The sequence below is a fragment of the Ochotona princeps genome, chromosome 15, assembly GCF_030435755.1.
Source record: "Ochotona princeps isolate mOchPri1 chromosome 15, mOchPri1.hap1, whole genome shotgun sequence".
In the NCBI taxonomy this organism is placed as follows: domain Eukaryota; kingdom Metazoa; phylum Chordata; class Mammalia; order Lagomorpha; family Ochotonidae; genus Ochotona; species Ochotona princeps.
In genome coordinates this window covers 6585948-6612975 of record NC_080846.1, presented here as the reverse complement: position 1 = coordinate 6612975, position 27028 = coordinate 6585948, and the positions used below count along the sequence as shown (strand labels likewise).

Below are 27028 nucleotides of genomic sequence, written 5' to 3'. Positions count from 1 at the left end.
ATGCCAGCCCCTGCTGCTGCCCTTTCAGGTTGAAAAGGACGCTGGTCTGTGAAGGCCAAGGTCAGGGTCCCAAGCCTGAGTCTTTTGTTTCATGAGGGAAGCACCTGGAACCCTGCCTTCCCAAGTCACTTCCCATAAGGGATAGAATGTCAGGAGGGGGCAGTGTGGGGCGCCTGGGTGCTTAACGCACAGACAGACCACAATGGGGCCTTCCCAACCCGCATTGGTGGCTTTCCAGCTCTGGATATCCCTGGGGAATATGGCCCACCTTGTATGGCCTGCCTTATTCCCCAGGCCCTGGTTGTCATCAGATGGAGGACTCCATGGGCGTTGAGGAGGTGGTCATTCCCAAACTGGCTTCTCTCCTTGATCATTTACCCAACACAGCCCAGGTGACACAGGCGTGGGGGTTGGATCACTAGCTTCCAGGTGCCAGGTGTGGTTATGAAGGATGCCCTTAGGGTCAGATACTGTCTACTTTTTAAAAAATAATAGATTTTTGGGCCCTGGCACGATAGCCTAGTGGTTAAAGTCCTCACCTTGCACGCGCCAGGATCCCATATGGTTGCCGGTTCTAGTCCCGGCGGCCCTGCTTCCCATTCAGCTCTCTGCTTGTGGCCTGGGAAAGCAGTCGAGGACGGCCCAAATCCTTGGGACCCTGTACCCACGTGGGAGACCCGGAAGAGCTCTTGGCTCCTGGCTTCGGATTGGCTTAGCTCCAGCCGTTGCAGCCGCTTGGGGAGTGAACCATCAGACGGAAGATCTTCTTCTCTGTCTCTTGTCCTCTCTGTATATCCGCCTTTCCAATAAAAATAAATAAATCTTAAAAAAATAATTAATTTTTATTTTTCTGATAGGACAAGTTACAGAGAGAGAGGGAGACACAGACCTTCCAGCTGGTTCACTCCCCAGTGGCCATAGTGGCTGGAGCTGGGCTGGTCCAAAGCCAGGAGCCAGGAACTGCATCTGGGTCTCCCGCTATGTGTGATGGGGGCCCAAGGACTTGAGCCATTTTCTGTTGTTTTCCCAGGTGCATGAGCAGGGAGCTGGGTGCTAGAGTCCAGGTGCACCACAATGGTGGTCCCAGGGCCAGGCACTTTACAGTTAAAAGTGGTAATTCTCCCCATTTTCAAGCTGTGGACAGTGAGATCTCGGGAGGCTGGGCTGATGTGACTCTAGTCCCATTCCCAGATGACTAAGACCCTGCTCCTTCCCTCGGGGGAGGAAACCACCGCCCCATTCCAATCAGTCAGTGCTTGGTCAGGGTGACTTCATAACCTGCCAGCTGAGAGTGGCTCATTTATCTGCTGAAAAGTCAGGAGAGGCCTCTAGGCAGGGGCGGACAGCTGCCGGGCCAGCAAGTGTAGAACTAGGTTAGGCAGCCTTCTAGGGCCTGTGTGTGTCTCCTAACTGCCACTTTGGTCCCCCTGTCACTATCATCAGACCTGAAGGAGACTCAGGCTCAGTGGGAAGGGCAGATCCCTGAGCTTATAGGGGGGTGGGAGAGCTGGAGGTGGAGTGGGGTGCGAGACTTGAGTTTTCTCGCTTCTCCCTCAACCCGAATGGGGAGTGGATGGTAAGGGGTCAAGTGGAACAGGAGAAGGAAGCTGGTGGCCATCAGGGGTGTTTGCAGGGGAACTGTGTCCCCTAAGTTTCAGGCCATGGTTGCTGAGTGTGTTTGGAGAAGTCAGCGTGGGGGAATTTGCTGGTTCTCAGGAGTCGGGAACCAGCGAGAGGTGTCCCGCCTCCGGAGGGGAAGTCCCGATGGCAGGGTGGTGGTGGCCGTGGGGGTGGGGGGAGATTAAGGTGGGAAAGGCTGGCCTGCACCGTGGTTAGGGGTAACCCAGGTCCTCCAGCTCGGGAGGAGCCCTGGGGTGTCTGCAGAGGCGGGGGAGGGTCCACGTCTAGGGGCGGAGCGGCCAATGGGTTGGGTGCCAGGCCACCGCCCCCTCCCCGCTCCCCCGCGGCGGGCGGGCGGGCCTCGGGCGGGGACCTAGTCGGTGAGAGGCCCGCCCGCGGCCGGCCCACAATGAGGGGAGCCGGCTGCCGTGAGTAAGGGCAGGCGGCCGGCCGGGGCCGGGCCACGCGGGGCGGAGGCTGCCGGGGCAGGTCGGGGCAGGGCTGGCCAGGCGGGCGGTGGCGGTGGGAGCCGTGCCCGGGGCCCCGCACCACGGAGCGCGCGACCTAGGACAGCAAGGCAGGCCGGCCCGGAGCCCCGCGCCCTGCACTCCAGCGCCCGTCCGTGGGCGCCCCGAGCTCCGAGCGGCGCCGGGCAAGAAAAGCGTGCCGCAGCCGCAGCCGGAAATCAGCCTCGGAAATCGGGGGCCCCCACCAAGCCGGAGTCAGATCCCCAGTGGAGACATGGCGGGGCCGAGGGGCGCGCTGCTGGCCTGGTGTCGCCGCCAGTGTGAGGGCTACCGCGGCGTGGAGATCCGCGACCTGAGCAGCTCCTTCCGGGACGGCCTGGCCTTCTGCGCCATCCTGCACCGGCACCGGCCCGACCTGCTGTGAGTGCTGGGGCGCGGCGGGCAGCGGGCGGGTGGCTGGCGGGCGCTGAGGCCGCCGCCCGCCTCAGTGACGCGGAGTCCGGCCGGGGGCAGCAGGCACCGCCCTCCGCTAGGGACGGCTCCAAGCGAGGCTCCGGGGGACCCCTAGCCCCGCACCCCCTGCCCCCATCCACCTCTTTTGCCCCGCCTTCGGGGTATAGAACCTGACCCCGACCCCGCCCCCCGGGGGGACGCTAGGGGCGCGACCTGTTTACGGGGTGGGGGTTTGTGGGGGGGCACTGAGCCCTCATCTTGGGGACCCCTGCGCCCCTCCTGTGCTCTAGGTTCCCCTCCCACAGGCACTCGGAGCCTCCAAATAGGAATATAGAAGCTCCAGATTACTGCCCCCACCATTATACACTTTTCTGGCGGATTTGGGGATTTGGAGTTCGTTTGAGAAACTGTAGTGCATTTGGGAAAGGCGTGTCCGTCCTTAGTAAAGTCTGACGCTGGAGAAAGGGCTGCCCAGGGACACTTTTAAGACCTGGAGGAGCACTTCAGCGTGACCTTTCCTCACCTGAGCCCTCCCTGTCTGCATCCCACCCCCACCCCAGAAGCTCCCCAGCAGCCCTGGCTCCCCTTTTGTGGCTGGGGATGCTATTACCAGGCTGAGGGCCCCCGACCCATCTTCCACCCGTGCACACAAAGGGAGTGAAATGTGGATTTTCTGCTGTTAATCCGTTTTATGTCACTGTAATTCATGGCCCTGCACAGGATCTAGGAGAGCAGAGGGAAGCCCCCCACCCTACTGCTGCCCTCCCTCATACCCCATGGAGTGGGGGGTGGGGAGGGAGAAGGGAGGAGCCTCCCCTCCCCCACCCCTCATCTTGGTTCTGACCTAGTTCTTACCTGGAGGGGACCCCCACATTAACAGCTGCTGGGTAAAAGGAAGTGGATACACACACACAGTGTTGGGACCAGGTCTGTACCCTAAGCTATGGGAAGAGGAGCTGGAGACCAGGCCTGGAGGAAGGCTCTCGGGAAAGTGTGTTCAGGCCCCCTCTCCCAGGCGTGGACTTGGGGCTGCCTCCCTTCTGAGCTGCCCCTGCCCTAGGCCTGGCCACTCATTCTTGAAGCCATGGGTGTGAGTTCACCTTGTGCCCGCCTTGCCTCTGGCTTCAGGTTATACTTGGCAAATCTGGGGCAAGAGTCATGGACCTGGTTCCTCTTGGATGCAGCCCCTCACCCCAACCCTGGAGTCAGTCCCTCTCCCCCTATGCCACCCCCCGCAGCTTGGCAGGGTCTGGCCACTGGGTCTGTTGCACCTGCAGGCCTGCCCCCAAAGGGCTGCCCCAGGGACTGAGTGGTACATGCACACTGCTTTGCTCTGCATCACGTGGGTGCCATGTGCGTGGGTGAGTGGAGCAGGCCCTGGAGGAGAGGCTTTGGGGGCAGGTGAGGGAGATGGGTTGCTGCTTGCTGCTTGCTGTCGGGCCTGCTCAGAGCAGCATAGGGGTGGAAGATGGAGGAGGAGGAGGGTGCCAAGATGGGGGCTCACGTCAGAGTGGATGGCTGGCAGGGTCTTCTGTGAGGCAAGGGCAGGGACTGGCAAAGGACTTGGAGGTCAAGCTGAGTGGTCAGCGTCAAGCAGGGGAGAACCCATGTTTGTTCTACCTGGTTTGAGGTCTTTGGATGAACCGGGTGAAACTACACTAGCGGCTACTTCTCCAGGAGTTTGTAAGGTGGGCTATGTGGAGGCACCTCCCTTGTGGAATTGTCGGAGGGTTGGATGAGATAATGAGCGAGTGTGCAGCAGGCAGTCCTCCTAAACAGTGGTGCGTGGCCGTGGAGGGGTGATGGCCATGTTTCAGGCTGTTCTAAGTGTCAGAGTTATTACTCTGCCCTGGTACTGCCTGGTGGTAAAGTCACCAGCCAATCAGCCCAGGTTACCTGGGCATGGGCAGAGGATGTGTGGGCGGTATTAGAAGTGCAGGTGCTTTGTCCAGCCTGGGAAGACCTCCCCAGGGAATGCCCGGTCATTGGGGACATGACAGAAGCCAGGTGGGGGCCCCGCCTGAGCGGAAGTGCGCTGAACCGTGCTCTGGGGGTGCGGTTGGGCCAAACTGAGAGTGAGTGAGAGAGAGCCCCCTTGGGTGGCTGAGGAGGTGTCGGGGTTGGGGGAGGAAGGGGGAACACAGGGAGCCAAGCCAAGCTGTAAGCTGGAGAAGATGTGGAACGAATTACTCTTCAGTTCTTAGAAGAGGTGTGAGGTCAAGCCCAGGCCTTCAGAGCCCAGCCCCCCAACCCAGCTCCCCTCCTGGGCTTGAGGGAGGCCTCAGCCACAGGTCAGTGTGGTGCACCCAGCACCTCTGTCAGGTATGAGGTGCAGGGGTTGTCTGCTGTGGGAGCCAAGAGTCTGGTCCATGCTGTCCCCCACCCCCTGCTCCAGGCATCTCTAAGCTCCCTGAGGCCCAGGGACCATGTGGGTTTCAATTCTGTGTCCCGTGTCTCCCCCTGAGTGAAGTAGAACTTTGCCAGCCCCCAACAACTCTTGGAGAATAGCTGTGTTGCCAAGATCCAGATGTTGAGGAGGGAGTGAGACAGAGATGGGAGATGTTGTTGCAGAAAAACAAAACAAAATGCACCCTGAGGGAGATGGCCTTTTTTTTTTTTAAGATTTATTTATTTGTACTGGAAAGTCAGATTTTTAAAAAAGATTTATTTTTATTGAAAAGTCAGATATACAGAGGAGGAAAGATAGAGAAGAAGATCTATCCGCTGATTCACTCCCCAAGCAGCTGCAATGGCCAGAGCTGAGCTGATTTGAAGCCAGGAGCCAGGAACCTCATCCAGGTCTCCCATGTGGGTACAGGGTGCCAAGGCTTTGGGCCATCAGCTGCTGCTTTCCCAGGCCACAAGCAGAGAGCTGGATGGGAAGTGGAGCTGCCGGGATTAGAACTGGCACCCACATGGGATCCTGGTGCATACAAGGTGAGGACTTTAACCACTAGGCTACTGTTCCGGGCCCTCGAAAGGCAGATTTACAGAGAGAAGCAGAGACACAGAGAGAAAGAGAGAGAGAGAGAGAGAGAAAGAGAGAGAGAGAGAGAGAGAGACCGCTGCTGGTTCACTCCCCAAATGGTTTCAATGGCCAGAGCTGAGTGAATCCAAATCTAGGAACTAGGAGCATATTTCTGGTTTCCTACCTGGATTCAGGGTCCCAAGGTGTTGGGCCATCCTCTGCTGCTTTCCCAGGAAGCTGGATCAGAAATGAAGCAGCCAAGGCTCGAACAAGAGCCCACAGAGCCTGCCAGCCCTAAGGACTGAAGCCAAGCCTGCAGCTCCGTCTCTCTGACTAGTTGTTTCTGTTTCCTTTGCTCTCGGGAATGACCTTTGTTGGGGGCTGGGCTGCTGTCGTCCTAGCCTGTGCAATGTCAAAGCGTGGGCCTGGGGTGGAGAGCAGTGCACAGCTTGGCTAGGTGTAGTAAGACCAGAGTTAGTGAGGCAGCCAAGGGGACACCGGAGCCAGGTAGAGGAGAGAAAGGGGGATGGAGCTGGTTGGCAGGCACCTCTGTCCTCTGCCTAGTCTGTGGATCTCAGGGGGGCGCCCGGGCTCCTGCCCCATTTCTTCTGTAGCTCAGAGTGCCTGGGACAGAACTGTCCTGCACCCCACATCAGAAGGAGAACAAGAAGGATGGGCTTGCCCTTCAGCTGAGCCAAGACTCTGCCTGTCCTGACCTAGAGGGCCCCAGCACTTTCCCCACCTTGCAGGTGAGCAGAGAAGTGTGCCGACCCCTCAAGGTGATGTCCTTAGGCCTGACCTCCAGCCTTCCCAGCTGCAGCCTGGAATGGACGGGGAGCAGGGAGGCTGAGCTGCCTCTGACCAGTTTCCACCTCTCCTGGGGCCTGAGGGATAAATAAAGCCAGCACAGCAGCCAGCTGTCCCTGCTGCTCAGCTGTCCCACAACAGGCACCCCCAGGCCTTCACTCACCTGTTGCAGCTTAGAATTCCAAAAATCTTTCATTGTTCCAGCAGTGGAGCTGTCTTCAGGGTCCCCAGGAGTGGCCTGATGGGTGTGCCAGCGTTTCGATAGAGCCCCCACCAATGGCTCAAACTTGTCCCTGCTGCTTGGTCCTGGGCTGGGCGACAGCAAGTCAGCAAAGCTGCTGTAAACCTGGCATCTGCCCAGCAAGGGCTGTAGCTGAGACTACCCCTATCTAGGCCTCAGTAGTCTCATCTGTGAAATGGGATACGTATGTGCCAAGCAAAGTGGAGGGATGGAGGTGCTCTCCATGGCACTGGCTGGCAGGCCCTGCACTGCTCTGGGCTGTGTCTTTGCCACCTGCTGGGCAGATGGCTCTCTGAGGGACTGGGGATGACTGGGCCAATCTCTGCTTGAATGTCTCCAATGACCACAAGCTCATTCCAGGCCCCACCTGGCAGCCCCAGCACAAGGGGACTCTAGAAAATTCATGCAAAATGAAATGAAAAGATACATGTATTTTGGTGTAAAATTGGTTCAAGATATTCATTGCCATGGACTTTTTGAAGACCAGTTATGGGAACGTGTGCCTGCTGCCTCTTTCCCCCTCAGCCTTCACCACACACCCTTGCTACGGCACATACTGGTCGGGATGTCACCACACACCCTTGCTACGGCACATACTGGTCGGGATGTCACCACACACCCTTGCTACGGCACATACTGGTCGGGATGTCACCACGGCCCACTCCATACCCTTGCCCTCTCACAGCTCTCTCTCTTAAAAGATTTATTTGGGGCTTGGCATGATAGTGTAGTGGTTAAAGTGCTCGCGTTGCACGTGCCAGGATCCCATTTGGGCGCAGGTTCTAATCCCAGCTGCTCCACTTCCCATCCAGTTCCCTGCTTGTGGCCTGGGAAAGCAGTTGAGGATGGCCTGAAGCCTTGGGATCCTGCACCTCTGTGGGAGACCCAAAAGAGCTCCTGGCTCCTGGCTTCGGATTGGCTCAGCTCCAGCCATTGTGGCCACTTAGGGAGTGAATCAACGGACAGAAGATCTTCCTCTCTGTCTCTTGTCCTCTCTGTATATCCACCTTTCCAATAAAAATAAGTGAATCTTTTAAAAAGAGATATATTTATTTATTTGAGGGCCTGGTGCGGTAGTCTAGCGGCTAAAGTCCTTGTCTTGACTGCGCCGGGATCCCATATGGGCGCAGGTTCTAATTCTGGCAGCCGTGCTTTTCATCCAGCTCCCTGCTTGTGCCTGGAAAGCAGTGGAGAACGACCCAAAGCCTTGGGACCCTGCACAGGTGTGGGAGACCTGGAAGAAACTCCTGGCTCCTGGCTTCGGATTGGCTCAGCTCCAGCCGTTGTGCCCACTTGGGGAGTGAATCATCAGACAGAAGATCTTCCCCTCTGTCTTTCCTCCTCTCTGTATATCTGATTTGAAAGAGCCACAGAGGTAGAGAGGACAGAGAGAGACAGATATTTCGTCTGCTGGTGCACTTGCATAAATGGCCACAATAGCCAGAGCTGGACCAGGCTGTTCTAAGCCAGAAACTTCTAACTCTACAGGGTCTCCATGTGGGCTTGGGGCCCAAGCAAGTGGGCCATCCTCTGCTGCTTTTCCCAGGTGCCTGAGCAGGGAGCTAGATTGAGAGCAAAGCAGCTGCTGGGGCTCCACCCAGTGCCCCGATATGAGATGCAGCTCAACGTCCTGTACCACCGTGCAGGCCACTGTCACCTGTTTTTTGATAAGTCTTCTCTTTGCCTATTGCAGAGATTTCGATTCACTTTCCAAGGACGATGTTTTCGAAAACAACCGCTTGGTGAGTCCCAGACCATTGGAAGCCCAAAAGGCTGTGTGTTTGTATGTGTAAGTGTGTGTAGATCTTCGTGTGTGTGTATATAGGTCTGAATGTATGTGGGTGTGTGTACATGTGTGTATGGGCCTGAGTATGTACACATATGTATGTGTGTGAGCATGGATGGCAGGGGTCTTTTGTAGGTGGGCTCCAACCCTGCCCTCCACTGGCCCCTTGTACCTGGAGCGTCAGGCCTCTTTGTCTCCTAAACCATCCTTTTGGGTTGTTGGGCCTGGAGTTGAGGGGAGCCCACAGTCAACCCGCCATGCCATAGGGAGCGGAGCCAAGGCTCTGGGCACCCTCTGAATCTGCCTTCTTGCCCTGCACTGTGGTGGCGGTTCCCGGCTCACACCAGGCCTTTGAAGTGGCTGAGAAGGAACTCGGCATCCCTGCTCTCCTGGACCCCAATGACATGGTCTCCATGAGTGTCCCCGACTGCCTCAGCATTATGACCTACGTGTCCCAGTACTACAACCACTTCGCCAGCCCAGGCCAAGGTGAGGGGCACTGGCCCTGCGGGCAGGGGGTGGAGCTTATCTTCTCCTTATATATGGGTATGATTGGCCGGTGGGGGAATGTGGGCTGGCAACATAGACCCCGGCTCATTTCCCTTGATCCTTCAGTCAGGGCTTGAAATGCTTGTGTGGGAACATAGCCCATGGGCACTGCCTGAGTATACTGGCTGCCTGCAGGCTTCAGCCTGCTCCAAAGGGATGATCCAGGCCTAGTGCTGAGCCAGGGACCCAGACTGCACGTTAACTCCAGGGTGACAGCTCGAGGCTGGTGCCCTGGCCGTGCATGCGCCTCCTTCTGCAGAGAGAAAAATGGGCCCCGAAAGGGGATGTAGGGAGCTCAAGGTTACATAGCATTCAAACTAGGGGCCCGAGTTTCCCCACTGGGTCACTGCTGTCCACTGATCCTGAAGGGACCCCATTTTTTGCCCTGGGCCTGCCTCTGCTCTCTGTCTGGTGTGTTTTATGAAGCCAGAAGCTTTTCTTACTAAACATAACACATGTTCATGTCCTTGCTGTTCTACTTCCCATCCAGCTGCCTTCCTGGGAAAGCAGTAGAGGATGGCCGAAAGCCTTGGAACTTTGTACCTGTATGGGAGACCCAGAAGCAGCTCCTTGCTTATGGCGTTGGATCGGTTTAGCTCCAACCATTGCAGCTACTTAAGGAGTGACCCAGTAGATGGAAGATCTCTCTGTTGCTCCTTCTCTCTCTGTAAAATCTCCCTTTCAAATAAAAGTAAATCTTTTTGAAAAACTTATGCAAGGTGGAGAGACAGAGGTCTTCCATTTGCTGATAACGCTACCCACATGCCTTCAGCAGCCAGGGCTGGGCCAGGCCTCCCATAGAGTCTGGATTGGGACCAGAATTCAAACCTGGGCACCTGACCAGGGATGCAGGTGTCCTGAGCACGGGCCAGAACCTGCCAGGTGTGGTTTCAGGCCACTTGACCTCTACATGCAGACCACTTTTATCGCATCTGCTGCTAAAGCAAAGGAAGCAGCATGCCCCGACACCTGCTGTGCCATTCCCCCAGCTGCTCCTGATGATGCTCCCTGGGCACGCGAGAGGTCTTCAGGGGAGATGGAGCCAACTTGACTCCCACAGGTCTAGGTGACTTTGGAGCCTGCTGCCCGCAAAGGTGCCAGCACCAAGCTGAGTGTTCAGTTTCAAAGAGGAGCCTGGTTGCCCAAACCTGGGTCAGGGGTATCAAGACAAAATCCAAAGGGAGGCGCTAAGGCCGAGTGGGTAAAGCTGCCACCTGCGACGATCCCATATAGGAGCGGTTTGTGTCTTGGTGTCTCTGCTTCTGAGCCAGCTTCCTGCTCGTGGCCTGGGAATGAAGCAGAGGCTGGCCCAAGTGCTGGGGTCCCTGCCATCTGTAGAGGAGACCTGGAAGAAGCTCCTGGCTTTGACCTGACCCGGCCCTGGCTGTTATGGTCATCTGGGGAGTGAACCAGTGGATGGAAGATCCTTTAGTTCTAACTCTCTCCCTCTTTCAGCAGTTCTTTGAAATAAATAAGTAAATAAATCTTTTAAAAATAGGCCAAGTTCAGCTCCTTAGTGCAGCTTCTAAGGGCCTCTGCCCCTTCACCTTAAGCCACACCCCAGCCCAGCCACAGTCATGTTGAATTTCTTGTGCTTCCACAAATACATCTCATTCCTCCCTGCCTTTCTCCTGTGATCTTCCCTCCCCTCCCACCCTCACCAGGTGGTGGCTTATGCTAAATTCTTTCTTTTTTTCCTAAGATTTATTTGTTTTAATTGCTACATGGAGTTGTAGAGAGAGAGGACGAGAGATGAAGTGAAAAATCTTCCATTTGCTGGTTTACTCCCCAAACAGCCTCAATGGCCAGAGCTGGGCTGGTTCTAGTTCAAAGCTGTGGAGCCAGGAATTTTCTCCAAGTTTCCCATGTGGGTGGCAGATGCCCAAGGCTTTGGGCCATCAGCTGCTGCTTTCCCAGGACTTAAGCAGAGAGCTGGATGGGAAGTGGAGCAGCTGGAACTTGAATGGGGACTCATGTGAGATGCCAGCGCTGTAGGTGGAGGTTCAACCTGCTACCCCAGGAGGAGGAGACCCTGTGAATACCAGGGCTAGAGGCAGCAGAGGGTGGTGTGCTCCTGGGCAGTACGGGAGAGGAGGAACAGACTGGGTATATGTGGGAAGGTCATGTAGGGACCCAATGAGGCCGCTGGTCATCATAGCCCCAAGTTCATGGCCATGGATGTAAGTGAAACAGCTGCAGGAAACAGTTCTTCCCCCTACAGCACGTGACGCATGCAGGCGCTTTCTCTTGTGTCCTGTCTTTGGAGTGTGCTGTGCACTGCCCACTGCACAAACTGCAAGGTGCCCGGTGGTCTGCAACTCGAATTTTGCTCACTGCTGTCTGAGATCACAGTGAGGAACTAGCGTTGTGGGTTTAAAACTCATGCAGTAAAGCTGACCTTCCCCCAAACCCAGCAGACAGACCCCTGACTTTCTGGGTTTTATTTTATGTTATTGATCTACCTATGTTATTGGTTTACCTATTTGAAAGGCAGAGTGACACACACACACACACACACACACAGAGGTCTTCCATCTGCTGGTTTACTCCCCAGATGTTTCCACATCCAGCCTGGGCCTGGCTGAAGCCAGGAATCAGGAGCCTCTCCTTGGTCTCCCACATGGGTTATGGTCCCAAGGCTTTGAGCCGTCGTTTGCTGCTTTCCCAGGCAACAAGTAGGTAGTTGGATGGGAAGTGGAGCAACCAGGACATGAGCCAGTGACCGTATAGTATCCCAGCTTTTGCAGGGGGAGGATCAGCTAGTTGATCTACCACACTGAGCTCTGGGCTTTATTTTCCATTGTTGGGTACCAACTAGACCTCAGGCTATGTTTACTGATGTGGGAATGAAGGAGCCGAATCTTACAGGAATGCAGGGTGAGGCCGGGTGGGCAGGGGGCACACAGGGGACATGCAGGGCCATCCCCATCTTCCTCAGGGGAGGAGGCCCCCTCTCCTGAGTCCTCAGGCAGCACCATGTGGTCTCTTTCTTTTTTTTTTTTTTTTTTTTTTTTTAAGATTTATTCATTTTATTACAGCCAGATATACACAGAGGAGGAGAGACAGAGAGGAAGATCTTCCGTCCGATGATTCACTCCCCAAGTGAGCAACAACGGGCCGATGCGCGCCGATCCGAAGCCGGGAACCTGGAACCTCTTCCGGGTCTCCCACGCGGGTGCAGGGTCCCAATGCATTGGGCTGTCCTCAACTGCTTTCCCAGGCCACAAGCAGGGAGCTGGATGGGAAGTGGAGCTGCCGGGATTAGAACCGGCGCCCATATGGGATCCCGGGGCTTTCAAGGCGAGGACTTTAGCCGCTAGACCACGCCGCCGGACCCCATGTGGTCTCTTTCTTACCCTAGCTTCCTTGTCCCACCGGGAGCACCCATGGACGCCTCTGTGCTGCCACATGCTTGTTCCTCTTGGCTCCATGCAGTGGGACTTCCTGTTCTCCTTTATGGAGGATCAGCCTGTCTTGAGCATACAGCTCGATGGTGTAGCCCCCTGACCTGGCCTGTGGGCAGCAGGGCCCTGCTCCTGCTGTGCCATGTTCAGTGGTCTGCCCAGGACGTTGGCTGCAGAGGGCGAGTCTTGAGCCAGGCTGGGCCTTGGGGATGCTACACCCTCCACCTGCTACAGGCTTGCTTTCCTGTCTCTTAGCAGCTGGTGTCTCACCGCCCAGAAAGGACCCGACACCCTCCTCCTCACCATCTGTGACACCCAGTACTGAAGAACCAGGAGACGGGACTCAGGTAGGCAGGTGCCTGGGTCTGCAGGTCTGCGGGGGCCTGGGGGATATGTTATGGTGGTGACTGTCACTCCAGGGCCCTGATCCTGCTAGCGTTAAGTGGTGTTCTCTGCCCTTGTTCTGCTGGCTTTGGAAACAGGGTCTCCCAGGCCAGGATGGGGAGTCAGGGTGCCAGACCAGTGCCATGGACACTTCTCAGAGGAGATTCGAGGGATGACAAGTTGGCACAGGGTTGGTTGGAGGACAGCTGCATGCCAGCTGGCCCTCAATGGCACTGCTAGTAGTTAGATGTGGTTTGTTCTCTGGACCCCTCCCTGGGTGGCCAGAGCTCCCAGGGTTCCAGCGTGGTCCTGGTCAGTTCTCCCAGCAATGTGGAGAACTTTGGCATTGTGGACCTGCATAGATGAAGAAAGTGAGGCTTGGCGAGGTTTAGTAATTTGTCCAATGGTCAGAAGGGCAGGGTGGGTCATGCTGCTAGGCACCTGTGCCAGGAAACTTAGGCGAAGCAAGAACATGCCTTTCTGTCTGGATACCATTTGATGGTGTGTGAGGGAGGTCTTTTCCCACTTTCTCTCCAATGTTCTTTACTGGGGTGGGGCGGAGCTCCAGAAGGGGGTCAGGGCCAGGGCTGCTGGGACAGAGGCTGGAAAGTGTTGTTCTCTGGACCCCTCCCTGGGCATCCAGGGGCCAGGGGGAACTCCCATGGGACCAGAGACTCGAGCAGATAGCTCAATGCCACAGAGCTGGGAAAGGTGGACCTTGAGCAAGTTCCCCTCTTTCTGGCTTTGGGAGGTGTGATGGTCTCTCCTGAGCTCCTGCCAGGGCCCAAACTGACTACCTGAATCCCAGGAAGTTTAGTACATGCATAAGGAAGGGGAAGAGGGAAGTGTTCGGGACCAGGTTTGCCTCCACCCCCACCCCGCCATCAGCTCATCCTGTTCCCTGCAGGGCGAGGAGCTGTCTTCCCCCAGCAGCCTGTCGGAGCAGGGCACCCACCGAACCCCCAGCAGCACCTGTGCCGCCTGCCGGCAGCATGTGCACCTGGTACAGCGATACCTGGCTGATGGCAGGCTCTACCACCGGCACTGCTTCCGGTGAGTGGCTGCCAGGGCTAGGGGCAGGCATTCATCCCTCATCACCTTCACTATGGGGGACTCCACAGCCGCTGTGCGCCAGTTAGCCTGCCAGAGCTTCCGGCTTAATCCCCGAATCCACTTAGGAGCTTCCAGCAGCTGGAGTTCATTGAGGGTGACTACCTATTGCTGATTAAGGAACAGTGTAAACTTTCAAAGACAAGTTTACTTGAGAGAGAGAATATCTCTTGTTCACTCCTTAAATGGTCCCAAGGACCAGGACTGGGCTAAGCCAAAGCCAGGAACCAAATGCTATCTACGTCTCCCATGTGGGTAGCAAGGGCCATCCTCGGCTGCTTTCCCAGGCGCATTAACAGGGAGCTGGATCAGAAGCGGTGCGGCAGGGACTTAAACCAGCACTCATATGGGGATGCCAGGTGCTGCATGGTAGCTTAACTTGCTACACTACAATGCCAGCCCTTAAATAAAAAAAAATTATTTAAAATCGTGATGAAGTCTTGATTTAAGTGGGAGTGAACAAGTGCATGGAAGATCTCTCTCTGTGCAACTCTGTCTTCCAAATTTGTGAATAAATTTTTAAAAAGAACAAAAAAGGAAAAGAAGTTGCTTTAAGAGTGTGGCTCCCAGGGGAATTCAAACTTTATAATAAAATCAACTAAGAAGCAAAGAAACTATAGAAGCTTAATAAATTGCTGAAAACATTTTATATGCTACAAGAAAACAAAATCAGAAAAGGAAATCAAATGGTCAGGAGAAGTCAAGGACTTGGTTCCTGTGGCGTTTGCTCTGTGTCTGTGAGGGTGCATGAGATGGGGGACCCGGGTCCCCCACGGATCCACCTGCAGAAGTGGGGTGTCATAGAAGAGAAAATCTAGGTGGCACTTAACACACTCACTTCCAGCACCGGGGCAGGTTCTAGAAATTTCTGAATGTGACTCCCAGTCCACATACACTTGACACTGCAACTTGTCACATGTACGTGCCTCAATGATACCAGCTTGATCCCACGGGTGCACAGCTAACTGGAGTGAGAACAGCTGTGGCCTAGCTGCTATACGGCACTGTGCTGCAGTTTATTCTGTTTAATTAAAAACCAATTGGATTCCGTTGGTTTAAAACCACCAGTCTGATTTCCTGCACATCTGCGTGGCCTTCACGCCCCATCTGGCACCTCTGCCAGGGGAACTGTGCCTTCTTCCTCTTGCAGTATCACTCCAAGGTGCCTTTCACAATTTCTGCTGTTCCACTCTGCTCCTGCCAGTTGCCTTCCTCCTTCCCACACGTACCTCCTGCCATCCGCCTTTGGGCAGTGATCTGAGATCCTTGCAGCTTGCAGTTGGGAGAGAGGGGAGCAAGGGCTGGCCCAGTGATACCCTGTCTTGTCCCCTGGCAGGTGCCGGCAATGTTCCAGCACCCTGCTTCCCGGGGCTTACACAAACGGACCCGAGGAGGGCACCTTTGTGTGTGCAGAACGCTGTGCCAGGCTGGGTCCAGGAGGCCGACTGGGACCCCGGTGTGCGCCAGCCACACAGTCGAAGCCGCTGCCGGCTGCCAAAGATGAGGATGCAGGTGACACCAGCCCTGCAGAGGGTGCAGGTGCCAAGGCAGATGATGCCAAGGCCGTCCCTGAGGCCCGGCCCCAGCTCGCTGCCAAGCCTCGGCTTCCCAGCAAACCCCAGGAACTGACAAGTCCTCCTGGCAGCCGCCCCACACCCGCCCCCAGAAAGGCCTCAGAGAGCTCAGCCCCGACGCCCCCCACACCCCGGCCCCGATCCAGCCTGCAGCAGGACAGCTTGGCAGAGCAAGCTGGTGGCAGCAGCCTGGTGAACGGTAAGTGAGGGCCAGGAGGTAGGCAGAGAAATAGGTGGATGAGGAAGTCGTATTCAGAGAGAAGACAGGAAGCAGTGGCTGAAGTGGGGGTGTGGGTGATTCCTGGGGAGACACTTGGAAGCCAAGAGAACTTTCTAGAGGAAGTGATCCCTGGGTTGAGTTGAGACTCCATGTGCAGAGGGGTATCAGTTGGGTCTCTGACCATTCTGTCTCCCAGGACCCCTTGGAGGCTGGGAAGCTGTCCTCCTGGGAGTGAGGCAGGCACTAGGTTGCCCCAGAAGCCCTGGCTCACTCTCCTTTCCCTTCCAGGAAGACTGCATGAACCCCCTGTCCCCAAGCCCAGAGGAACACCCAAGCTGTCCGAGAGGTATGCTCCTCTTTCCCAGCTTGCCTGCTCTGGACGCCCCGCCTCTCTGTGGGCACACTCCCTCTTCTCTGAGGCCTCCTGGGATTCCTGCTGCTGCACCTTGGCCTATTCCCTATTGTGAGCAACAGGGCTGGGGTGAGGGGCAGGGTGTGGAGCCACCCTTGGAATCCTTTCCCCTCTCCAGGCCTTGTTGTCTTAAGGCTCAGCAACTAAGCATAGAAAGACCTGGAAAAGCCGCTCCTGGCTCTCAATCCTCCATCCCCAGGCCTAGGTTTTGGAGTGGAGAGGTCGGGTGCTCGCAGCCTTTGGAGGCGGGTGGCTGGGGCTGCCCCTATAGGTGCTGTTTACAATGGCAGCTGTCCAGGTGCCTGATAATGTGACTTCTGGGACCCCACAGTGGTCAATGTCCCCATGCAATGCATGGGGACAGTGATAGAAAGGACCCAACCTCTGTGAAGGCCACATAGACTAGCAACCACAGTGTCCCTCCGTTAGTCCTTCCCCAGGTAATTGTGTGACTAGGGGGCCTCCCTGGATCTGGTCGGAATGTGACTGTAATGGTCCTTTTTGACCTTGGTCCAGACTGGCCCCACAGGCCCTGGGGGTGGAAGAAGGGAAGGGGCGGTTTTTCACCTGCTGCCTGTGAAATGGGCGCAGACCCCTCCACACAGGGCAGGAGCCTCAGCCTCCTCCCCGCTGCCCTCCAGGACGCCACCTCCCAGGAAGGACCCTCCTTGGATCACACTGGTGCAGACAGAGCCCAAGAAGAAACCAGCCCCGCCTCCGCCCCCCAGCAGCAGCAGCAGCAGCAGCAGCCCTGGGCTCCCCAGGCGGGGCGGCCAACAGCAGGAGAGCGGGGGTGTGGAAGAGGCGCCCCAGCAGAGCCCCACTGCTTCCCAGGAGCCCAAGCCCTACAACCCCTTTGAGGAGGAGGACGAGGAGGAGCATGGGGAGCAGCCCCCAACAGGGCCCAGCCCTGGCCCGGCACACACAGAGGCTACGCCCAAGTCCCTGCACCCCTGGTACGGCATCACCCCCACCAGCAGCCCCAAGACTAAGAAACGTCCTGCCCCGCGAGCACCCAATGCGTCGCCGCTTGGTGAGTGCCTAGCCCCCAGAGCTTTCTGGTGGCTCTATGCCCGTTTGTTCCTGTTTGAGCCAGGGAGGGGGTGACGTGGGAGTCCTCTCCTGAGGTCAGGGGTCCCCAGGTTCCCTCTAATTTATCCTGGGATTGCCCTGGGAGTGGCTATCACTACCAGGGGTGGGGAAACTGAGGCACAGAGAAGGTGAGAGATTTGCCCTAGACTTCCCAGCTCCAAAGTGGCAGGGATAAGGTTTGTCATGGTGGCTGCAGCATCCATGCCTGCAGCTCTGCCTGTTATGTTCTGGAAGCATCTTATCCAGTGAGCGCTTTGCACATTTGGGTCCTTGGGTTGCCTGAGGCCACGTGCGTGGGACTCACTGGGACGCCACCCTCTCGGGCGGGTGTTGCTCTGTGGCCTGGGAGGACTGGGACCCTCCCTGGCTGTGTAGGGCTCAGGTGTGGGGAGTTCAGGCCGTTCTTTGACCTCGCCTCAGTCTCTTGGCTTAAATTTTTTTAAAGGTATATATTTTTAAATTTGAAAGGCAGATTTTATGGAGAGAGGAGAGACAGAAATCTTCTACCTGTTGGTTCACTCCCAAAATGGCTGCAATGGCCAGGGCTGAGCCAATCTGAACCAGAAGTCGGGAGTTTCTTCCAGGTCTCCCACTTGGGTACAGAGTCCCAAGGCTTTGTGACCATCCTCTACTGCTCTCCCAGGCCATAAGCAGGGAGCTGGATGGGAAGTGGAGCATCTGGGACACGAACCAGAGGCCATATGGGATCCCAGCGCTTGCAAGGTGAGGATTTAACCATTGAGCCATGATGCTGGGCCCAAATTATCAACTTTATTTGGTAGACTGAGAGACAAAGTGAGTCAGATGTCTCATCTGGGATGCCTGTGGCAGCTGTGGCTGAGCCAGACTGCAACCACAAAGTGGAAAATCAATCCCAACTTCCCATGTGGGTGGCAGATACCCAATCAGAAGTAGAGGCAGGGCTCAAGGCCAGGTGTGCCCGAATGGGATGCAGGTGTCCCAAGCAATGTCTTAACCAATGGACAAGACACTGACCTCTCCCAGTCTTTATGCCCTGGGCTTGGTTACCACCTTCTACCACAGTCGGGGTCCTGCTGCCTCTGAGCTCTGTGAGATTCCCTAGAATGCTGGACCAAGGGCGTATTAGAGGACCAGCACTGTAGCCTAGCAAGTAAAAGTTGGCATTTGTATCCTGTACAAGTGCTGGTTCAAGTCCCAGCTGCTTCAATTCCAATCCAGCTCTCTGCTAATGGCCTGGGAAAACAGCAGAACTCAGGTGCTTGGGGCTGTACTCAGTTCTGGCTTCTGCTGGTCCAGCTCTGGCTGTTGCAGACATCTGGGGAGTAAACCAACAGATGGAAGATCTCTCTTTCCCTTTTCTGTCTGTAATTCTGACTTTCAAGTAAAGAAACAAATCTTAAAACAAACGCATGTTAGAAATGGTCCCAGTCAGGAAATTGGTCATGAAATACCCGTTTTGTGTTATTTTTTGGGCATTTACTTTTGGAGTCATGCTTTCTGGAAGGTTTTTGTTTTTGTTTTTTCCTTAACTTAAGACCTCTCAGGAGTAAGGAGTAACTAAATTGAATGATGCAATTTGATTTAAATCAGTTAAGTCCTGGGACCCCTGAACTCCCACAGTCTGTGTGAGGAGGGGAACAGGCAGGTTTGGGATATGGCCAAACTTGAACCCCAGAGTTGAACATTTCTGGGTTCAAAGCCAGCCCTTGCTAGGGGAAACACCTTCTCTCCTCCAAGTGTGAGGCAGGCAGGTGACAGGGGAGGCATGGACTCTGACACCTGCAGGATGGTGGATGAGGCCCTGGCAGCGCCCGGGCCAGATCTGCCCACAGCAAGACTGCTTCTCCTCCCATTCCTTCCCTGAAAATCAGAGGGAGAGGAGAGGCTGGCCTTGCTCCTTCTGGCCTCCCCTGCGCCTGCTTTACCTCTGGGCTTGCTCTGGGGTGGGTAGGAGCAGTAGAAGCGGCTTCCTACTGGCTGAGGGTCAGGTGAGGGGCCATGGGTTGGGCAGTGGTGACTGAATTCCAGACCACAAGCAGTACAGGTGGACTGGGGACAGTGGATGCCCTGTGTGCCTGGGCCCTTGCACTGTGCATGTGCAGAAAGGCTTGGGTGTCCCAGCCTCATTCGGGAGAGAGGATGGGTCAGGCAAGGCCAGCAGCCCCCTGCTGGCATCCCTCAGGCACTGTGTACTTGCTGGTTCACAGCGCTACATGCCTCTCGCCTCTCACACTCGGAGCCCCCATCGGCCACGCCGTCGCCAGCACTCAGTGTGGAGAGCCTGCCGTCAGAGAGCTGTAGCCAGGCTGCCAGCACGCAACTTCTCGAGCCGCCTGCTGTGCCCAAGAGCTCCTCGGAGCCTGCTGTCCATGCCCCTGGCACCCCCAGCAACTCTGCCAGCCTCTCGGCCAACTCCTCCTTATCTTCCTCCGGGGAGCTGGCACAGCCTGGTCCCAGCCTCGCCCCCAGGACTCCGGCCAGCCCAGGTCCCCAGCCAGCCAAGCCGAGCAGTCGTGCCGCCCCCATCCCTACCCCTACCCCCACCCCTACCCCCACCTCCACCCCAGTAGGAGACAAGAACACTGTGCCTGCACCTGCACCTGTACCTGTACCTGCACCTGCACCTGCGCCTGGAACCTCGTCCCCCCAGCTTCAGGTAAAGGTGAGTGAATGCCCCTCCTGCTGTCGTGGGTGTCTAGGCCTTCCCACCAGTGCTGACCTCTAACTTCCAGAGTGGCCTTAGCCACTCTGTGCCCCTCATTCAGCTCCTGGTGTAGGGAGGTGCAGGTCTGCCTCTCCACCCCCTCAGCCATCTGTCAATCCTCACCCCAAGGTGGGCCCAGCAGCCAAAGTGCCTCCAGACATCTGGTTTGCCTGTGCACTGGCCCCTATGGGAGTCACTCGGCCTGCCCCCTCTATTTATCTCAGCCTGACCCCCTCCACCATCCACCATCCAGCCTTCTGTCCATCCCAGTTCTGTGGGTGCCAGGACCTGCACAGAGTGGCAGTAAGACTCTGTCCTCCTTGCCCTCCTGCGGCCCTGTCTACTCAGGGAGGGACATAGGCAGCGGGATTGTTCTAGATGGTCCGTGGGGGTGGGGGAGCCTTGAAGGGAGGGGCGGCTTCCTTTCTCTGCATTGGAGCAGCTGGAGCACCATGGGCACTTCCTGTGGGGGTGGACTCCAGAGGCCACAGGTCATGGTAGCGCACAGAGCCAGGTTAAGGGATGGTGCTGGCATGATTGGGGGCGGGGTCAGCCCTGGACAGACAGCAGGGCCCAGGACACATGTGCCACTGTGCACCTCCATTGTCTGTGGAGGGGGTGTCTGCAGAGGAAGGCAGGTCTGGTAGCTCTGTCCTGGTGGGGGTTGGCCCCGTGGCCACTGCTGTCACTTCTTAGTGATGGTGGTGGAAGCTCTGGACAGGCACCCCCTCAGGCAGCCTGTGTGTGTTTCCATTGTTATTTTATATGAAAGATAAAGGTTGAGAGAGAGAGGTCTTCCATGTGCTAGTTCATCCTCCCAATGCCCACAACAACTAGGGCTGGGTCAGGCCAAAGCCAGGTGCCTAGAACCGGGTCTGGATCTCCCATAGAGGACAAGGACCCGAGCACTCGAACCGTCATCATCTGGCGCCTCCCAGTGTGTGTGTTGGCAGGATGAGAAGCAGGGGAGCTGGGACACAAGCTATGCATGCAAATGTCCCAGGCGACAGCTCAACTGTGCCATATACCCATCCTCAGATGGCTCGTTCTGCAGCTGCCTGTGGGCTGTGGGCCATGATGTGCCGTGGGCCATGGGCTTCTTTCCCTGCCCCATGCCAGCAGCCTGGGGTTGCTTGGGTCAGGACATCCTCCTGGGCCCCCATTGCTGCAAGGACCTCCTCTAAGCTGCACCCACAGCTCTTTTGGACTCACCCCGCCCCCTCCTGGCGGGTTTCCAAGTGCACAGGGCTTGTGCTGGCCTGCCCCTGGGCCCTGCAATCCCCACTCAGCCTTCCCTGGCCAGGTTCTTGCTCTGCTGGCACCTGCCCCACTCTTTGGGCCTTAGCTTGCACTTGTCAATGAGAGAGGGGCTCCTGGGTTCCTTGGTGGTGGGAGGCAGGGGCGTGATCCTGTGGCTGTTGGAAAGACTAACTGGCGGGGGTTCTAAATGGCCATAAAAGGCAGAAACCCTGGAGGGCTCCCAGGGTGTGGGTGTGCTTGTGGTGGGTGTGCTTGTGGTGGGTGTGCTTGTGGTGGGTGTGCTTGTGGTGGGTGTGCTTGTGGTGGGTGTGCTTGTGGTGGGTGTGCTTGTGGTGGGTGTGCTTGTGGTGGGTGTGCTTGTGGTGGGTGTGCTTGTGGTGGGTGTGCTTGTGGTGGGTGTGCTTGTGGTGGGAGGGGCAGGCCCCCAAGGCAGTTTTGGGAGGGTCCTCCCTTCCACCCTCAGCCCAGAGTTAACAGAAAATGTCAAAGGTGGTGATGGCAGGAAGGCGGGTCTTGGGCGTCAGCCCATCTTGGCAGGCAGTTGGAGAGGGGTTGAGCCAGCCTGTCTGCTTGCCCTGCTGGGTCCTGGTACCATCTCTGCCTCAAAGAGTCCCAGAGCCCAGCCTGGCCTGCCAGGATCTCACCCTGAGCTGGCACAGGCCAACAAGCAGGGCCCTCCCCACCCCCACCTTGCCTCTGCTGGGAAGAAGCTGGGTTCCTCAAGCACCCGCAGGCTCTCTGAGGGGGGTGAACTGGGAGGGGAGCCAAGAGTGCCATGGGCCGTGCCCTGGGCTAGGCGGGCCTTCCCAGAAGGACACAGAGCCTGGCCAGCGGGAACCCTCAGAGATGCAAGCCAAAGCCGGCCTCTAGGATAACTGGTTGTTGAATCACCGGGAGTGTGAGAGCTGGGGTGCAGGAAGCTCCCCCTGCCTGCTTTCCAAATGTCCACGCCCTGTGGCTGTGGGGACCTGCCCACCCCCTTCCCTCACTTACCCTGCCCTTTCTCCCCCTGCCTTCAGTCTTCCTGCAAGGAGAATCCTTTTAACCGGAAGCCATCCCCCGCAGCATCCCCTGCCACCAAGAAGGCCACCAAGGGATCCAAACCGGCAAGACCACCTGCCCCCGGCCATGGCTTTCCACTCATCAAACGCAAGGTGCCAGCAAGGGAGCCCCCCCAAACGCAGAGCTGATCTGAGCCTCACTCCCCCTCCCTGCCCAGCTTCAGGCTTCCCGTGGGACTCCCACAGGGGGACTGGGGTGGTCTGCCTAGAAGGCGGAATGTGTAGCTTGGGAACCTAGGGCAGATCAGCCACCTGCCCACAGGGGTTGCGGGGGCATGCTTGCCCTGCTATAGCCCTTCTGGAGTATGTGTGCTGAGGTGGAAATCAGAAGGCCATGGCTCCCTGTGGGTGTGAGGCCAGTGGCGTGGAGGGGCGTGGCTATCTCCACACCCAGCCCTTCCCCACCCTGGGCTCCTGCCTGTTGTCCAAACCCCACAAAGCCCACAGTGACTGCCACTGATCTTTAGAAAAGTCAGAACTCCAGGCAGGCGGGCAGGTCATCAGCCTTTAGGTGACCAGGACATTCCTGGGCAGGTCCAGGCTGACCAATACATCCCTGAGGAGGACATCCATGGAGAGATGGACACCATTGAGCGCCAGCTGGATGCCCTGGAGCACCGGGGGGTCCTGCTGGAGGAAAAGCTGCGTGGGGGTGTAAATGGTGAGGAGCTGTTATGAGGGTCTGGCCCCCGGGGCAGCGGGGAGGCCCCAGGGTGGCGGTGGGAACTTCTCTTTACAGGGATGGGGGCAAGGGAGCCGACTGGGACTTGCACCAGCTCTGGCCTTGGTGGCATCTGGCTTTTAGAGGGCCGTGAGGATGACCTGCTGGTGGACTGGTTCAAGCTCATTCACGAGAAGCATCTGCTGGTGCGGCGGGAGTCGGAGCTCATCTATGTGTGAGTGTCCCCTCGCCTTTACCCCGGTTTGTGGGTCCCTAAACATAAGGAGAGGGACCCTTGGCCACCCAGGTCGTCACTGGGGCAGGGCAGGCTTGTTAACAGCCGCCTTTTTCTCCCCATCTCACCCCCACCTGCAGCTTCAAGCAGCAGAACCTGGAGCAGCGGCAGGCCGACGTGGAGTATGAACTGCGCTGCCTCCTCAACAAGCCGGGTGAGCAGTCACAGCTGCCTGGGGGCACAGGGCAGCGGGCGACCCAGGGACTACAGGGGACAAATGCGAAAGGGAGCTGTGTGCACAGGATGGGGTGTGGACTTGTCATGGACACCAGGCAGGGTGTCTGACAGTCCCTAACCCGCTGAGAGGATGCTGGCATGTTCCCAGCCTCAGCAGCTTCAGTGCAGAACAAGAATGGAGGGGTGCCACATCTCAGGGTCATCTCATGGTCAGAAGACAGTGGCCATGGATGACTGGCTCCACACCCCAGGGGGCGGGGAAGGGAGGGAGGGTTCCAGCTGCAGGTGTAGCCCAATCTCACAGGACCCTGCAGAGGCTGAGCTGGGAACCGGGCTTCACCTACTCCTGTGTTGTGTTTCTGAGCGGGTCCTGTCCCTGCACACCAGTCCCTGTGGCCAGTGGGGCAGTGATGCTGGTCTTGCCTCTCCCCTGACCCAGGAAGCCGCAGGTTGCCTCAGGAGGCTGGGCGACACCCTGTGGCCAGAGTGGGCATAGCCGTGCTGGTCCATCCCCTGTCCCAGTGGCAGACACTGCCCACCCTGGGCCAGGGGACATGTCCCAGTTGCCGTAGGCTGATGGTGTTTCTGCATGAGGACATGTGGGGGCTCCCTGCTGTCACCTCACCCTGGTCCACATGCAGCGTTGCGCGATGTGTGACCATGCTGACCTCTGTTCTTAGACCTGTGTTGTGGGGGCTGCCCTGAAGGGGTTCTGTGGGTAGCAACCTAATATCCTTATCTCTTCTTTAACCACCTTCATTTCTCCCAGGACTTCAGGGCCCCATTCAGCTGGCTCCCACCTCCCCTGTTCCTGTGATCCAGCCAGTTTCCTGGGGTTGGGGGCTAGAAGGGAAGGGAGCTTCCCCACTACTCACACCCCTAACTGTTCTCCCTGGGCAGAGAAGGACTGGACGGAGGAGGACCGGGTCCGGGACAAGGTGCTGATGCAGGAGCTTGTAACCCTCATTGAACAGCGCAACGCCATAGTCAACTGCCTGGATGAGGACCGGCAGAGGTGCCTTGGCTGGGGCTGGTGCAGGGAGAAGAGGCCCAGAGCAGCCCAGCCAAGGGTCCCCTGGGGCAGGGTGGGAGTGGGGAGAGTCCAAGACACAGTGCCCAGGCCAGTTCAGCCCCCACCGGTGCCTGGCAAATCTAGCACAGCCTGTTCTACCCTCCATGGTTTCGGTAGCCAGAGGGATTTAGAGAGGTTCTGGTCCATCCTCACTACAGGGAAGAAGAGGAAGACAAGATGTTGGAAGCCATGATCCGGAAGAAAGGTGAGGCCTTGCTTCCCCAGGCAGGTGTTTGGGTCTGGGAGCCCAGCCCATGGGAGTGCCCAGGCATGGCACAGGGCGCTGGAGGATGCTGTGTGCCAATGCTTTAGCTTGGGTTCTGTTGGGAAGGCCACGTGCAGCAAGGGAGGAGAAGCTTCAGCCAGGAAGGCCATGGCCAGGGAGGATTGTGGCCTATTGTGGGCATGGTCCCCAGGGAGTGTTGGTGGGGAAGCTGCGGACAGACCACGGTGCCCACTAAGAACCACAAGGTTCCTGGGCCACTGGTAGGAGCGCTGGGCTGCGAGGCAGAGATCTGGGGTTTTTGCTGAATTACACCAGTGACTCACTGTGTCTTGACTCAAGCTGGAGTCTGACCGCGTGGCTCTCAGCCGCAGCTGTGGCACAGATGAGCTGGGCACCCTGGCCTGGTGCCAGGGCAGTGGTGGCCATGCCTCTATGTGTACATTCAGAACCACACTTAGCCCAGGGCCTGGTGCCTGCAGACAGCACAGGTGGTGCGAGTCTGTTTTTAAAGAACCCCCACCTCCATTTTCCTTGTAGGTGAGATTCAAGACTCAGAGAGGTGCTTTCTGAGGGTCCAGTGAGGCCTGGTAATGCTTGTGTCAGGGCACAGGAGCTGTGAGCCCCGGTGCAGGTGAATCGGGGGGTCAGGGTTCCTAGGCAGGTGTTCTACCTGGTTGGTCCTTGCTACATGGGGAGAGGATGCGTCCCAGGCCCCAGGGGGACAGGTCAAAGTCTGGAGACATGTGGGGTGACGTGCTGAGCCCTGCTGGCTGACGCCAGGACTGTAACAACCCCTCCCCCGGCCCATGCCAGAGAGACGTTTTCCCATCTTGCCCCACCCCACCTTTGTCTTTTGCAGAGTTCCAGAGGGAGACTGAATCTGAGGGCAAGAAGAAGGGCAAGTTCAAGACCATGAAGGTGCTGAAGCTGCTAGGGAACAAGCGTGAGGCCAGGAGCAAGGCCCCCGGGGACAGGAGCTGACCACGACAGGGCTGCCGGGCCCTTGTGCTCCTGGATCGGCTGCCAGGCTGTGCTTCAGCCGAGAGGAAAGAGAACTTTTAGGGAGGGAGCCCCTGACCTGCAGCCTCTCCCCGCTCAGGGTCCTTTGGCTGGTCTGGGCCAAAGAGTTTCCCCTTCCCTCTGTGTGCCCCAGGCAGTGGTGACTCAGCCCTGCCACCTCCACATGCTGTGACTGAACCCAAGGCCAAGTTGGCCCCACCATCCCAGGTCTGCTTTCCTATGTGCCACCCTGCTCTGGTAGGCTGGCTCCTCACTTCATTTTCACAGTCCCAAGTTCTGGCCGCCGTGGCAAGTGCAGGGGCAGGGCCGGCTCTTCAGCTTCCTCCTGCTCCGCACAAGTTCCCCCCATCCCTCACTCTGCTCTATTTATGAAGTCCCCATTCAGTCTGTGCTAGCTGCCAAGAGGGTGGGCTGTGTCGCTTGGCCCCTCCCCTTACCCTTGGGGTTCTCCCCAGCTGACTGCTTCCCCCAGCCTAGAGCTGGGGGGCCAGGCTGGGGTGGACACGCTCGGGTAGGTGCTAATACTGCTTATTTGCCTTGTTGGTGCTGTTCCCAGGCCTGGTGGAGAGCATTGCACTGCAGGGTCAGGGCCAGCACCCATCACTGGGATGTCCCAGAATCTCTCTTGCCCCTGCCAGCTGCACTCCCCTCTGGGAGAAGAACACATGCTGTACCAACTCTCACTCGCCTTCACCAACAATAAACAGAGACCACCTCCAGTGCCAGTGCCCCACAGCCTCGAGCCACAGCCCTGCCTGGCTGGGCAGCCTTGGCTGCCCTTCAGGGGGGCAAGTAGGGGCTGTCTCCCTGGAGCAGGGTGTTCTGCCAAGGACCAGATGAGCAGTGATGATGTCATCGTGGGTCACACAGAATGATCAGTTATGGATGTACTGAATTTCCGGTCGCCCCTGCAGTTACCTTGGCAGAGCCAGCCCGGGTGATTCTGTGGGCCTGGTGCACCTCACGGGCTGACCTTCCCCATCCCCAAAGGGGTCCTTGGCTCTTGGGCTGCAGGGAGGTGCCTGCTTTCCCAGGGGGCCAGGTGACAGCTGCAGCAGTGCCTCCGAAGCCTGTCAGGATGGTGGGCAATGTGCAACTTGAGGACTGAGGGGGGTGGGGGGGTGGGAGCGAAGGCCAAGGGGGTGCTGCTTTCAGCTGAAGCTGGTGTGATTGCTTGGGTCCGTGTGGCCAGGCTTTTCCCATGGCTTTAACGCAGCTGGAGATGCATGTGGCAGGTGTGGCTTGTAGTGCCGATTGCTCATAGGAGAATCCATCAGGCATTGTGGGCCTGGGCTGGTTTTGCCCTGAGGTAGAGCTGTCAGGGTGCATGGTGGCCAGCCCGGCAGGTCACATCCTCTGCCTTTAGGTTCCTGTGGGTGTGTAAACAGAGGTTGTCCCTGGGACATCCCAGAGCCAGCACCTGCCTGTTGATTCTGTATGTAGACCATAGATCAGGTCACGTACCCTGGTGGGGTTGCAAGGA

General features: G+C 57.4%; 1 protein-coding gene across 2 annotated transcripts; it reads left to right on the top strand.

Moving 5' to 3' along the window:
• The first annotated feature begins 1984 nt into the window (after positions 1-1984).
• MICALL1 (MICAL like 1) lies at positions 1985-26265 on the top strand. 2 transcript variants are annotated; one of them, XM_058673020.1, is made up of 16 exons: positions 1985-2507; positions 8250-8298; positions 8690-8831; positions 12551-12642; positions 13587-13732; positions 15126-15562; positions 15872-15929; positions 16637-17028; positions 19277-19731; positions 22053-22187; positions 22629-22755; positions 22900-22990; positions 23131-23204; positions 24128-24242; positions 24458-24504; positions 25385-26265. In XM_058673020.1, the coding sequence occupies exons 1-16, from the start codon at positions 2362-2364 to the stop codon at positions 25504-25506; spliced, it is 2628 nt and encodes an 875-aa protein (XP_058529003.1). In that variant the 5' UTR covers positions 1985-2361; the 3' UTR covers positions 25507-26265. The 2 variants fall into 2 exon arrangements, with proteins under 2 accessions (XP_058529003.1, XP_058529004.1); XM_058673021.1 differs by having other exon boundaries at positions 1986-2507; positions 12554-12642.
• The last annotated feature ends 763 nt before the right edge of the window (positions 26266-27028 follow it).